The sequence below is a fragment of the Rhinoraja longicauda genome, chromosome 13, assembly GCF_053455715.1.
Source record: "Rhinoraja longicauda isolate Sanriku21f chromosome 13, sRhiLon1.1, whole genome shotgun sequence".
Taxonomy (NCBI): domain Eukaryota; kingdom Metazoa; phylum Chordata; class Chondrichthyes; order Rajiformes; family Arhynchobatidae; genus Rhinoraja; species Rhinoraja longicauda.
Window position 1 is genome coordinate 41,559,264 of NC_135965.1, and position 13,657 is coordinate 41,572,920.

General features: G+C 44.0%; 1 protein-coding gene across 6 annotated transcripts in view; it reads right to left on the bottom strand.

Annotated features, from left to right (window-relative positions):
- Window positions 1–13,657, bottom strand: part of dock10 (dedicator of cytokinesis 10) — a 237,631-nt gene that overhangs the window by 74,269 nt on the left and 149,705 nt on the right. For all 6 annotated transcript variants that reach the window (XM_078410849.1, XM_078410845.1, XM_078410848.1 and 3 more), the window contains exons 13-18: window positions 11,675–11,797; window positions 10,419–10,501; window positions 8,669–8,791; window positions 8,489–8,568; window positions 4,033–4,220; window positions 1,840–1,905 (exon numbers count right to left, since the gene is read on the bottom strand). In XM_078410849.1, the coding sequence (XP_078266975.1) occupies window positions 1,840–1,905; window positions 4,033–4,220; window positions 8,489–8,568; window positions 8,669–8,791; window positions 10,419–10,501; window positions 11,675–11,797 (663 nt within the window). The remainder of the gene's footprint in view (window positions 1–1,839; window positions 1,906–4,032; window positions 4,221–8,488; window positions 8,569–8,668; window positions 8,792–10,418; window positions 10,502–11,674; window positions 11,798–13,657) is intronic.

A 13,657-nucleotide genomic window follows, 5' to 3' on the forward strand; every position in this document is an offset into this window, starting at 1 on the left:
CCCATTAGAGTTTTATGTTCCTTGGTTGTTAACGTTATGGCTTTCTTCACTGCACAAGTAACCTTTCAAACTTGAAATGACTCAATAAATAAAAATAACCAGGAAACATTTGAACCACAGATCAGAGATATTGTCATCTTTCCGCACTTGTGAAACTATGCAATAAAGATATTGGGGTCCATTTCCTACTGTCGCACATCCATTTCTCAGATGAACTCTGGCTGGTTAGAAATTGAAAACCATTGGGAGAGGGCTCAGAAACTGCATCAATGCCCAAGGCATGTCTGCTGTAATTTTCCGCCATTCTTATAAATGTTGTGAGGATGTAACTCAAGTGTGTGAGTTACATCCGTAACTGGTGTAAATATTCCTCAATTGTGCCAAACATTGGGAAACAATAACCAGTTGTCCTTAAAGGGACAGATGATTATTGGAAAAATGAAACAGGAGACGGCAGGCCCAACAGTAGTAGCTATGATTGTTTGGCAGGTATCTATATACTAAAACTCTCGATTGTTTGTTTGTTTGTTTGTTTGTTCCTGAACTACAGCCAAAATGGTACATGATAGCGCAACAATTTTAGGCCCACCTTACTCACCGTCATTCCTTTGGTGCTAATGGAAGAAGTTTCATTGAAATCGGTGTTATATTTTAAAAGTTATCCACATTTTTAAGTTTAAATCTGTCTCCTAGGGAGGGAGGGGGTTGCGGGGGATGGAGTGGGGAGGGAGGGGGGAAGGGGAGGGAGGGGAGATGGGGAGGGGGGAGGGGGAGGGGAAGGGAGGGGGGAAGGGGAGGGAGGAGGGGGTAGAGGGAAGGGGAGGAGGAGGGTGCTGCACCAATGCAGGAGAGGTTTGGGCCCAACGGTTCACTTGGTCTAGTAGGCAACTAAAAGCACAGGGCAGTTGCCAGCCCATTTGTCGCCATTTCCACACCCATTCTTAACTCAACCCCCGAGGCCAGCTCCACAATGAGATCGTGATTTTCTATATGTACCTATGAGGTACAATGAGATACAGAGTGGTGGCGTAACTCAACGGGTCGGGCAGCATCTCTGGAGAACATGGACAGGTGATGTTTCGAGTCGAGACACTTCATCAGACTCTGAGGAATGGTCCCAACATGAACCGACACCTGTTCTCCAGAGATGTTGCCTGGCCCGGTAAGTTACTCCAACGCTTTGCGTCCTTTTCTTCCTACGGATACAATGGGATGCTTGCTTGTTGTCCAAAACAAATCTGAATGAGACCAAAGCAGCAACATGTCTGAATCTCACAAGGTTATCAGCAAGTAGGGTATGTTATGTGCCTCTGATTCCAATTCCCTTTCTTCAACAGTTTCCCCTCTTAATCTTTATAAATATACAAGGTGCTTTTCTTCCAGTTTATTCGCAGGTCTCTCAGCCTGGGCACAGTCTGCAACTGTGATGGATGGCAGTTCCAGGCATGAACTCGCCTGACTGGTTTAGAGCTACTGATCCTGTAAGGTTTGAGTCTCTAGGTGGAGCAGCCGCCGATAACAAAGGGGGACCCTGGGGAGGGGGGAGGCGTCGAAATTAAGGGGGACCCAGTGGTGGGGTGCGAAGAAAGGATGAGTAGTTTTTGTAACTTTGTCAGTGCCTTTGTGGAGACTCTTTTGTGTACTTTGCATGCAAAAACAAAGATTTTCACTGTACATAGCTAGGTACAAATGACAATAAGGTATCATCATCATCATCAAACTATGGTTGGTACACACTAGAGGTCTGCAACATCAGCAACTAAAGTTGTGGTTCATAATCATAGACCTTGCCTTGTTGCAACTTCACACAACCGCTCACAAATAGTTAATGGCGTTCACCTTCAATGGCTGGGCATGTTCCTTATCCGAACACCTGAACTCTATCCGCACAGCTAAGTTCCTTGCCTGCAGAAATGGAAATTATATTAATATTTCATATGCTCCTGGGCTTAATCAGATAAAGTGAGCGTGACCACTACCCCTGATCCAGCATATGCTACACGTGCACCTTTCTTCCCTCGTCACCCACGCTCCACCAGCATCGCCTTGTACATGGACCTTACGGGAAAATAACCCTGTCATCAGGGTTAACATTTAGATCCCATGGAAAGCCAACATCACTTCAGTTAAAAAATAAAAAGCTCACGGAATCATGATAACACCAGGAATTTGCAACAACTGAAAAAAATAATGATGCTGATACAAAGAAGTATAAATGTATACAGTCTGAAGAAGGGTCTCGACCTGAAACATCACCCATTCCTTCTCTCCTGTGATGCTGCCTGACCCGCTGAGTTACTCCAGCATTTTATGATACTTCAATGTCGAACGATATAGATCTCACACGGTTTGGAAATTTACGCATCAGGAAATAGTTGGATCTAACAATTATTCAGTCTTGGCTGAAAGTAAAGTATTTCACGGTAATAAAATTGTCTGGGACAGTTCACATTTGCTGTTCAGTTTTTGGGGAATCGCTGTTTACAACATGGGTGGGGAACTGAGGAAATCCAATACTGACGCACATTGGTGTATGTGAAGGGTTTAGCAACGTCCGTCAGAAGATACTGCAGATTTAGAAGGCAATGGGCCAAATCTGCAGATATTTCATGCAGCACGTGCATCAATAGGCTCTGGAACTCCGTGACTGTGTACTTGAATAGTATAAAATACACAGCGGCTGAGGTGAGATGTATCTGACTTCATTGCTTCTCCCTGGATTTATCACCAAATCCACCCAAAACTTCATCCTCAACATTGATGGTCTCCCAGTATCCACCTCACCTCACATCCGGAATCTTGGAATCATCCTTGATCAAACCCTCTCCTTCGACAAACACATCAAACACATCACAAAGACAGCCTTCTTCCACCTCAAAAACATTGCCCGTCTCCGTCCATCCCTCTCCTCCACAGCTGCAGAAACCCTCATCCACGCCTTCATCACCTGCCGTCTGGACTACTGCAACAGCCTCCTCTATGGCGCACCCTCAAAAATCATCAATAAACTTCAATACATTCAAAACTCCGCTGCCCGTCTACTCACACACACCTCGATCCATGACCATATCACCCCCGTCCTTTATAAACTCCACTGGCTCCCCATCCCCCAGAGAATCCAGTACAAAATCCTCCTCATAACCTACAAAGCCCTCCATAACCTGGCCCCATCCTACCTGACCGACCTCCTCCACAGGCACACTCCCACCTGCACCCTCCGCTCTGCCGCTGCCAATCTCCTATCCCCCCACATCCGGACTAAACTCAGATCCTGGGGGGACAGGGCTTTCTCCATCGCTGCTCCCACCCTATGGAACTCACTACCCCAAACCGTTAGAGACTCCCCCACACTCACCACATTCAAAACATCGCTGAAGTCTCACCTGTTCAGTACTGCCTTCAACCACTGAAGGTCACCTCACCTTCTGTCTCCTTTCTCTGTTCATTTATTTATTTACTTATTTATCTATTTATTCATTTCCCTATGTTCTCAAAATCTCTGTAAAGCGTCTTTGAGTATATGAAAAGCGCTATATAAATAAAATGTATTATTATTATTATTATTATCACTGAATCCATGGATGCACTGTAATTTACTGAGATGAGGGTCTGAATATGTTTTATATCTGGGTCTCACATTGATGTCATCCATGGCTGAACTGCTAGTAGCATCCATCTAGGGCGGCCACGGTGGCGCAGCGGTGGAGTTGCTGCCTCACAGTGCTTGCAGCACCGGGGACCCAGGTTCGATCCCGACTACGGCTGCTGTCTGTACGGAGTTTGTGCGTTCTCCCCATAACCGTGTGGGTTTTCTCCAAGATCTTCGGTTTCCTCCCACACTCCAAAGACCGTACAGGTATGCAGGTTAATTGGCTTTGTGTAAGTGTAAAGTGTCCCTACTGTGTGTAAGATAGTGTTAATGCGCGAGGATTGACGGTTGGCGTGGACTCGGTGGGCTGAAGGGCCTGTTTTTTCCTCGGGGCATCTCTAAAATAAACTAAACTAAACAGAATAATTGCATTTGTACCTTACCTTTGCAAAGCACTTCTGACCGTCATATTTCAAATGTTTAGGATAAATATAAACATGATTTTTGTACACTGTATAAGGCTGGGAATATTTTGCAGATTCTTGCACAAACTCATCAACTTCTATGGCGGGTTCGTACTTATTTGGGTCCTCAAATGGTTTAATAGGCACATAGGATGAGGTTACACAATCTGAAACAGATAAGTTACAAAGTGTTTCTCATAATTAATTTTCCTTCAGAGTTTGATCTGAAGTTCTGGAACTTTGCCCTGAATAAAACACGCTCTAAAAAAAGTTACATTTACACAACAGCAGTTAAAAAAAGATAGTATCGATTCTCCCACTTATTATACAATTGCTGAATTCTATCAAATACATTTTTACCATCACTTTCAAAGTCTTTTGGAATCTTCTTCATACCACCCCTTCTACAATGAATATTAAATTTTGATGAATAATGCAGGGTCCTTATGTTTTGAGGATTCCACATCAACATACTGGGCACAGCAAGTAACTTTTAAAATGGGAATCAGGGCGCTACGGTGGCGCAGAGATAGAGTAGCTGCCTTACAGCGAATGCAGCGCCGGAGACCCGGGTTCGATCCCGACTACAGGTGCTGGCTGTATGGAGTTTGTGCGTTCTCCCCATGACCACGTGGGTTTTCTCCGAGATCTTTGGTTTCCTCCCACACTCCAAAGACGTACAGGTTTGTAGGTTAATTGGCTTGGAAAATGTAAAGATTGTCTCTAGCGGGTGTAGGATAGTGTCAATATGCAGGGATCGCTGGTCGTCGCGGACCTGGTGGGCCGAAGGGCCTGTTTCCGCGCTGTATCTCTAAGATTAAAACTAAAAACTGAAGTATATTTCAAATAAAAAGTAAAATGTAACTGCCTTACGTTAAGAGAAGGGGCAATTTTTCCATTAAGGTCTTTCAAGATCGTTTGGCTTTGCCTATTATTGGGCTATTCCCAAAGGGATCCTTATGATTAGAACAGTGCTGGCTTCACTGGGGATCCACACAGAGCACAGGGACAGGGACAGAGCGTCCACCCCCATTGATTTTGTGGGTCTCACACCTTCAGCCGAAGGTAAAGTTGGCACAAGATAGATACAAAATGCTGGAGTAACTCAACGGGTCAGGCAGCATAAGTTCATAAGTTCATAATTTTTTAAAATTTAGAGATACAGTACAGACACAGGCCCTTCTTCCACACGGTCCAGTGATCCCCGCACATTAACACTATCCTACATACACTAGGGACATTTTTTACATTTACCAAGCCAATTACCCTACAAACCTGTACGTCTTTGGAGTGTGGGTGGAAACTGAAGATCTCGGAGAAAACCCACGCGGTCACGGGGAGGATGTACAAACTCTGAACAGACAGCATCCGTAGACGGGGTTGAACCCGGGTCTCCGGCGCTGCGAGCACTGCAAGGCAGCACTGTAAGGCATGCCTCCCAGTGATAGGAGCAGAATTAGGGCATTCAGCCCATCAAGTCAACTCCGCCATTCAATCATGGCTGATCTATCTCTCCCTCTCAACTCCATTCTCCTGCCTTCTCCCCATAACCCCTAACTTGGTGTCAAAGTTTGCCTGATCACAGCTCCATGAAGTGCCGGTATTTTAATAGAGGACAGTATATAAATTGAAAGCTTTCATATTGAACAACAGTATGTTTGGATGTCTGTTTATTAATTTTTATTAATTTTCTGAACATCTCTGGAGAAAAACGATAGGTAACGTTTCGGGTCGGAACCCTTCTTCAAACTCTTTCAGACAACCCTTCTCTCAGTCTGAAGAAGGGTCCGACCCAAAATGTCACCCATCCTTTTTCTCCAGATACGTTGTCTGGCCCTCTGATTTACTCCAGTATTTTGTGTCCATCTTCAGATAAACCAGCATCTGCATTTCCTTCCAATACATTAAAGTTGGCACGGGCACAGCAGTCCTTTTACATTGAATAGGCGAGACGAGCTGCGGGGAAAGAGTTTAGCAGAGGTCCTTATTTGATTTAGCAGGTTGGTTCAATTGCTTTTGATTGCCACAGACATTCACAATCATTCAAACACCTGAATGAGGTATGAGGGCCGCACAGCAGGCCTACCACAGCGGTAGAGCTGCTGCCTCACAACGCTGTACACCCAGGTTCCATCCTGAACTCAGATGCTGTCTGTGTGGAGTTCACACGTTCTCCTTGTAACCACATCAATTTCCTCTGGGTGCTCGGGTTCCCTCCCACATGCCAAAGATGTGTGAGTTTGTAGGTTAATTGCCCGCTGTAAATTGTCACTAGTGTGCTGATGAGAAAGTGGGGTAACACAGAACGAGTGTGAAAGGGTGATCAATGGTCAGCGTGGACTCAGGAGGCTGCCGGGCCTGTTTCCATGCTGCGTATTTAACACTAAACGATTGACTATTGACAGTCAGTGGGTCAGGAACAGTGGGTGAGAGATGGGGTCTCAGTGGCTACCAAAGCCTCTCTGTTAGAACAGCCTTGCAGATTGTCTGTCAGAGCAGCCCTGAGCTGCACTGTTCTACTCAAGCTTACAAATCAGCTGGGATCCCAATGGGAGTCTGCACCCAAGGCCACATCAGGTGAAAGTGTGGTCGGAGGGCAGTGCTTGTGGGCTCAGAGCTCAGGAAAACCTGAACAAAAGAGTTGAGAAGAGAAGGCTAAAGACTGATGGTTATTGGAACACAGAAGTGAAGGATTTATTCCACAGGCATCTCCAATACACAAAACAAGAGAAATGGTTCCCCATAGGTCACAAATTCTAAAAGTGGAGACATTGTGGAACGCACATGATTACCAGATATTTCCGTCCACACTGTCTTCACGCAGTAAATCTTGTGATTTATTTGTGCTGACCGTCTGCTTTCACCTGAGCAGAAGATGGGGGTCTCATGAACATGAGTAGTGGCTCCAAACTGCTGGTAGCTGATCACTGATCTGGGAGCAAATGCACCCTGCATGAAACCAAACCAGAGACACAAACCTCTGCAGAATTCCTTCTCTCAGACCAAGAAATCTACTCACTATGCATAGGAAGGATCTGCAGATGCTGGTTTACACCGAAGACAGACACAAAATGCTGGAGTAACTCAGCGGGACAGGCAGCATCTCTGGAGAGAAGGAATGGGTGATGTTTTGGGTCGACACTTGAGACCCTTCTTCAGCATTCAATCCAGAGATGCTGCCTGTCCCGCTGATTTACTCCAGAATTTTGTGTCTACCTACTCCCTATGCCTGATTGACCTGGAGATGATCCGTTGCAGTTCTTGCGCTAAACGTTATTCCCTTTATCAAGTATTTGTACACCGTGAACAGCTTGATTGTAATCATGTACATCTTTCCGCTGACTGGTTAGCGCGCAACAAAAGATTTTCACTGTACCTCGGTACACATGACAATAAAGTAATCTTCAAACTTCAAGATACAAGCAATTTTTTTTCTCTTAAATTTAAACAGGTTGATTTAAATTACTTAACAGGTTCTGAATATATCTGCATCTTTTTATTCTTAAATAATTATTTTGAAGAAGTTTAATAGTGCTTTTTAATAGGTCATCTCTTTAGCATGGTTTTGAATGCCAGGCACATTCTCAGCATCAATTCTGCTGACAGCTGGTGAGGCGGGCGGGATACAAGGTTAATGCACCTTCCAAAGCAGGTTGGGGCAAAGCTTGGTGGTTTCACTCGGAATTACCCTGTTGTGCACAAGGTCTCGCCAATCAACTGGGAGCCAGGTCCCTGAAGAAAGATTGAGTCTGGAGGTACACCTGAGTTGAAAAAGAGTTTTGAGACAAAGGGAAAGCTTGGGTGATTCAGAAAGTTACATAATGTCGGAGGTCAGAGGCTGGAGTCCTGAGGTCAGTGTCCTGAAGTCAGAGGTCAGAGGTCGGAGTCCCGAGGTCGGAGGTCAGAGTCTCAAGGTCACATAGGGGGGCCGCTGAGGACAAATGGAGACCCGGAGTGGAGGGCTGTCGAGAACAAAGAGGGGGTCCCCGACGTGGGAGGGCCACCGAGAACTAAGGGGGACCGAGGGTGGGGTGGGGTGGGGTGGGGCGTCGATAACTAAGGGGGACCGAGGGTGGGGTGGGGCATCGATAACTAAGGGGGAACCAAGGGTTGGGTGGGGCGTCGAGGACTAAGGAGGGTGGAGGAGGGGGGGGGGGCCTTGTGGCAAAAACGGGGTACTTTGTAACTTTGTCGATCCCCTTTACTATTTGTATGCCTCAGGTATGCAAAACCAAAGCATCTCACTGTGACTTGTTACATGTAACATTAGAAGTGTCTAATCTAATCTAATCTATTCTATCTACTCCTAGGTATGTGCAGAATCTGATGTGGGATGGAAAATCCTCTTTTAATTTGGTACTGAAACATAGCTAGAAAAGTAAATGCAGAATCAAACATGCTTTTAAAAATAGAACAAAGAAAATAAATCACATACTTGGACGTTCGATGGGCACAGATTGTACTGATATATCAAGATTACCAGGTATGGTCTGTACTTTGCTAATTTTGTCTGCCCTATATGCAAAAAAAAAAAGTATCTGATTAGGTTAGGAAAATAATTCACCAGTAATCACAATATTCTAGTTTTCAGAAACGAGGTAAAGATTGCCCAGACCTTTTGAATTCCGTTACTAATTTCAGCAAGTCGTCCGTGGACATCTTATTGGCTTCTTGCCTGAAGAGAGGAGAGAAGCGAGAATCTCGATCTATTGTCCCATGATTGTCTTTGAATACTGATCTGAAAGGTAAAGCGTATAGCAAAACAGTGATTGAAATAAACAGCGGAGGAAGGAACTGCAGATGCCGGTTTACACCGAAGATAGTCACAAACTGCTGGAGTAACTCAGCGGGTCAGGCAGCATCCGCAGCAGCAGATGGAGAAAAGGAATAGGTAACATTTCGGTTCAAGACCCTTCTTCAGACTCTGAAGTCTGAAAAAGGGTCTTGATTAAAATAAAGAATTTTGGACAATGATAGTCAATTATGAGTTACCACAAAAAAATATTTAATGGCTCCAATTATAAAATAGATAGAGCCCTGCACGATTAAAAATACTTTTAATCGTTAAACTGACGGAAAATGTGAGTTGGACATGCTGTTGAGAAGAAACAGAGCTGCAGAGACCCAGATGATGAGAGTACAGGTTTGTGGGTTAATTGGCTTCTGTCAAATTGTAAATTGTCCCACAGTGTGTAGGATAGTGCTAGTGTACAGGGTGATTGCTGGGCGGCAGGGACTCAGTGGGCCGAAGGGCCTTTTTCCATGCTGTATCTCTAGTCTAAAGTAAAGAAAAGGGTCTGAAGAAGGGTCCCAATCAGGCTGAAGAAGGATCCCAACCCAAAACTTCACCTATCCATGTTCTTCAGGGATGCAGCCTGACCCGCTCAGTTACTCCTGTGCTCCTGTGTCTTTTTTTTTGTAAACCAGCATCTGCAATTCCATGTTTCTACAGTGTCATGAGGCTTACATCAAGTTCCGCTGAGTCTTTTTTATCATTCAGTATTGTTCTGTAATGCCAGCCATGTCCAATTGTATGTGAATCATTCAGCATGAACCAATGTCAAAACTATTGATCGGCTTTTAAGCATTTAACAAGAATTGTGGCTGTATTTGCTGATGCACATTTCATTTTCACTAATGCACTGAAATTTATTGTCCTAAATTGTTCTGAAAAGACAAGACATTACTTGTCAGTAATGCCCAATTCCCAATAAACAAATAAATAAATCAAGACATAGCATTATGCAGGTCATTGGACTGAGTGGGGCCTTCAGTGGTGCATTCTAAACATAATTCACCACAGCTTAGTTTAGTTTAGTTTAGTTTTTAGTTTAGAGATATAGCACGGAAACAGGCCCTTCGGCCCATCGTGTCCGCGCCGACCAACGTTCCCCGCACACTAACGCTATCCTACACACACTGGGGACATTTTTACAATTATACCATGCCAATTAACCTACAAGCCTGTACGCCTTTGGAGTGTGGGAGGAGACCGGAAATCTCGGAGAAAACCCACGCAGATCACGGGGAGAATGTACAAGCTCTGTGCAGACGAGCACCTACATAGTCAGGATCGAACCGGGGTCTCTGGCATTGTAAGGCAGCATCTACCATTGCGTCACAGTGTCAATAAAAATTGGGGAGTTTGTTTCACAAAGAAGCTGTCTGCTGCTTCAAGCACAAGCAAATTTGAGTCCTGTTGTTTCACGAGTGCGTAGGAAATGAAACATTTTGTTTGGATTTTGCAGCTGAAAACTAAAATAACAATTGAAAAATGTTTACAGATCCATCACTGAAGAAAATGAATAATTGACATGCATCTTCTCATTTTGTTATCTATTTGATTATAACTAAAACGCACATACCTCACTGCCCAAGCAAATGGCATACGGTACTTGGCCAACTTATTACAAAATGGCTTGTTAGACTTTAGAACTTTCTGGGCAGTCTTGAAAAAGAAATAGGGAAAATATGTCAGAATATTAACAACTATATATATCTTGGCATTAATATTCATCTTTTAAATAAACAGTTAGATGTTGAGATGACTAGGTGCTTGGCTTATTATTGCCACATGTAGCGAGATACAGTGAAAAGCTTTTGTTTGCACACCATCCAATCAAAAAGACTATACATGATTACAATCAAGCCGTCCACAGTGTAGAGATAGAGGATAAAACTACAACATTTAGTGCAAGATAAAGTCAAATTAAAGATAATTCAAAGGTCTCCAAAGAGGTAGACGGGAGGTCAGCATTGGACTCTAGCTGTTGAGAAGTCTGCTCAGTTGCCTCATAACAGTTGGGAAGAAACTGTCCCTGAATCTGGAGGTATGCGTTTTCAAACTTGTGTACCTCTTGTCTGATGGGTGAGGGGAGAAGAGGGAGTGACTGTGGTGAAACTAGTCCTTGATTGTGCTGGTGAACTGAAGTGTAGATGGAGTCAATGGAAGGAAGGTTGGTTTGTGTGATGGTCTGGGCTATGTCCACAACTCTCTGCAATTTCTTACGGACTTGGATGGAGCTGATCCCAAAGCATCGTGTGATGCATCCCAATAAAATGCTTTCTGTGCCGCATTTGTGAAGTTGGTGAGGGTTGTTGAGGACATGTTGAACTTCCTAAGCCTTCTAAGGAAATAGATACTTATTTAGAAAAAGCACTAATTTAACAACACGACACGGTGGCGCAGCGGTAGAGTTGCTGCCTTACAGCGAATGCAGCGCCGGAGACTCAGGTTCGATCCGGACTACAGGAGCCGTCTGTATGGAGTTTGTACGTTCTCCCCGTGACCTGCGTGGGTTTTCTCCGAGATCTTCAGTTTCCTCCCACACTCCAAAGACGTACAGATATGTAGGTTAATTGACTGGTTAAATGTAAAAATTGTCCCTAGTGTGTGTAGGATAGTGTTAGTGTGCGGGGATCACTGGGCGGCGCGGACTCGGTGGGCTGAAGGGCCTGTTTCCGCGCTGTATCTCTAAATCTAAATCTAAAAAAAATCTAAAACAACACTAAAGCAGTTTATTAATTCATTGCTGAAATCATTTATGGTGAAATTATTTCACAATATCAAAATATGCATCATTAATAATGAGTATTGAATGGATATTGAACGGATACATACCTTGCTGGAGTCTGAACTCTTAATGTAGGGTTCAGCACAGCTTTGAATGCTTCCCATTAGTATTTTTTCTACTTTTGCCACCAGCATGATGTCGGGGTGTGGGTTTGATACAGAGAAAATGCCCTGCATATCAAATTATCATTCATAAATTAATTTCGCATTCTCATAGGAAAAAGGTTGCACAACAAAGCAGAATAATGGCACATCATTTTAATAATACGCATAAAAATCCCAAAAAGGTGAAGAGCAAAACTGTCACATTCTAAACAGATGAGTAATTTTAATGAGCTTCAGGCATAAATAAATAAGTTCAAGTTCACTGAGTTAAGTTCATGGAGTTATTTTATAACTATTCTAATGCCAATTTATTCAATTGGCACGCATGGTGGGGCAGCAGCAGAGCTGATGCTTCACAGTGCCAGACATCCAGGTTCGATCCTGACTTCGGGTGCAATCCCTGTGGAGTTCGCATGTACTCCTTGTGACTGCATAGGTTTCCTTGAGGTGCCCTAGATTCCCCCCACATCCCAAAGGCGTGGAGGTTTGTAGGTTAATTGGCCTCTGTAAATTGCCCCGAGCATGGTAGGATGCAAAAGTGGATGCAAAAGTGGGATAACATAGATCTAGAGTGAATGGGTGATCGATGGTCGGTGTGGACTCGGAGGTCAGTTTCCACGCTGTATCTTTTAATTCAATTACCTTCCATTCAATTGGGCTGCACGGTGGAGCAGCAGCAGCGTCGTTGTCTTACAGCGCGTCGAGAGAGGCCCGAAATAAAGGCAAGGAGCCTGGTATTTTGGGGGCGTTATGGTTTATTACACGGTTATCAGACGGGTCGAGTCTGCTGGAATGACTTCGCGCCCAAAACCTTGTCCTTATATATGTAGTACCGGACCGCCCCCCTGGACTGGTCCATTCCCGTGCCGAGGGGTCGGTAGTGGTATGGCCCGACCCTTGGGAGCCGCCACGGTGGAGCAGCAGCAGCGTCCTTGTCTTACAGCGCCAGAGACCCGGGTTCGATCCTGACCACAGTTGCTTGTCTGTATGGAGTTTGAACGATCTCCCCGTGACCTATGTGAGTCTTTTGTGGGATTGCTTCCAACACTCCAAAGACGTACAGGTTTGTAAGCTAATTGGTTTGGTGTAATTGTAAAATTGTCTCTAGTAAGTGTAGTAAAGCGTGAGTGTTAGGTGATCGATGGTCGGCATGGGCTCGGTGGGCCGAAGGGCCTGTTTCCATGCTGGATCTTTTAATTCAACCATTCAATTCACTGACGCGTGCACTATAGATAACCGATGGCTCTCCACACGACTGCCAGCACGTTGTCAGCACAATCCAGCCAGGTATATGTTTCATACATTTCCACCTTCAAATATGATCTTAGCACATCAGCAAAGTGTATTGTGTTATCAAAGGCATTAAATGTGTCAGTCATACCACTTTCATCATCTCTACCTTGAACACCTAGCAGTTAGGACAATATAAACTCCTTAAGTACAGTCCAGTTTAATTCTGCCGCAGCCTTGTGAAGAATGGCAGACCTTAATCCACTTTTGTTGTGTGTATGAAAAAGCAGGCCTGCATCATCTTTTTATGGATCATTTAAACAGCTCCCAGAGGCGAATGAACATTGCTTCACAATATTATTTGAAGTGAGTTATCGGCTTCAATTCGTTATTGTGCACGAGCTTAGAGTCATTGATTTAAAAGCTACATATCAAACTTGTACAAAGAATTTATGATGTTTGCTTTCTCATTTCCAATTTAGTCTATCAGTAAGAAATATGAGCATTGAAACTTCTCATTTTATGAACTAATAATTATTTTCACTATATAATTTGTCACCTTGACAATTACCAGAGATCAGGGACTGAAAATTGATTAACCTTATCAATAGTTCATTTCAACTCTGACAAACTAGAATTGGAACTGGAATTGGAAGCGTGATATCATTAAAAAGCACATCATCAAGACACTTGAAA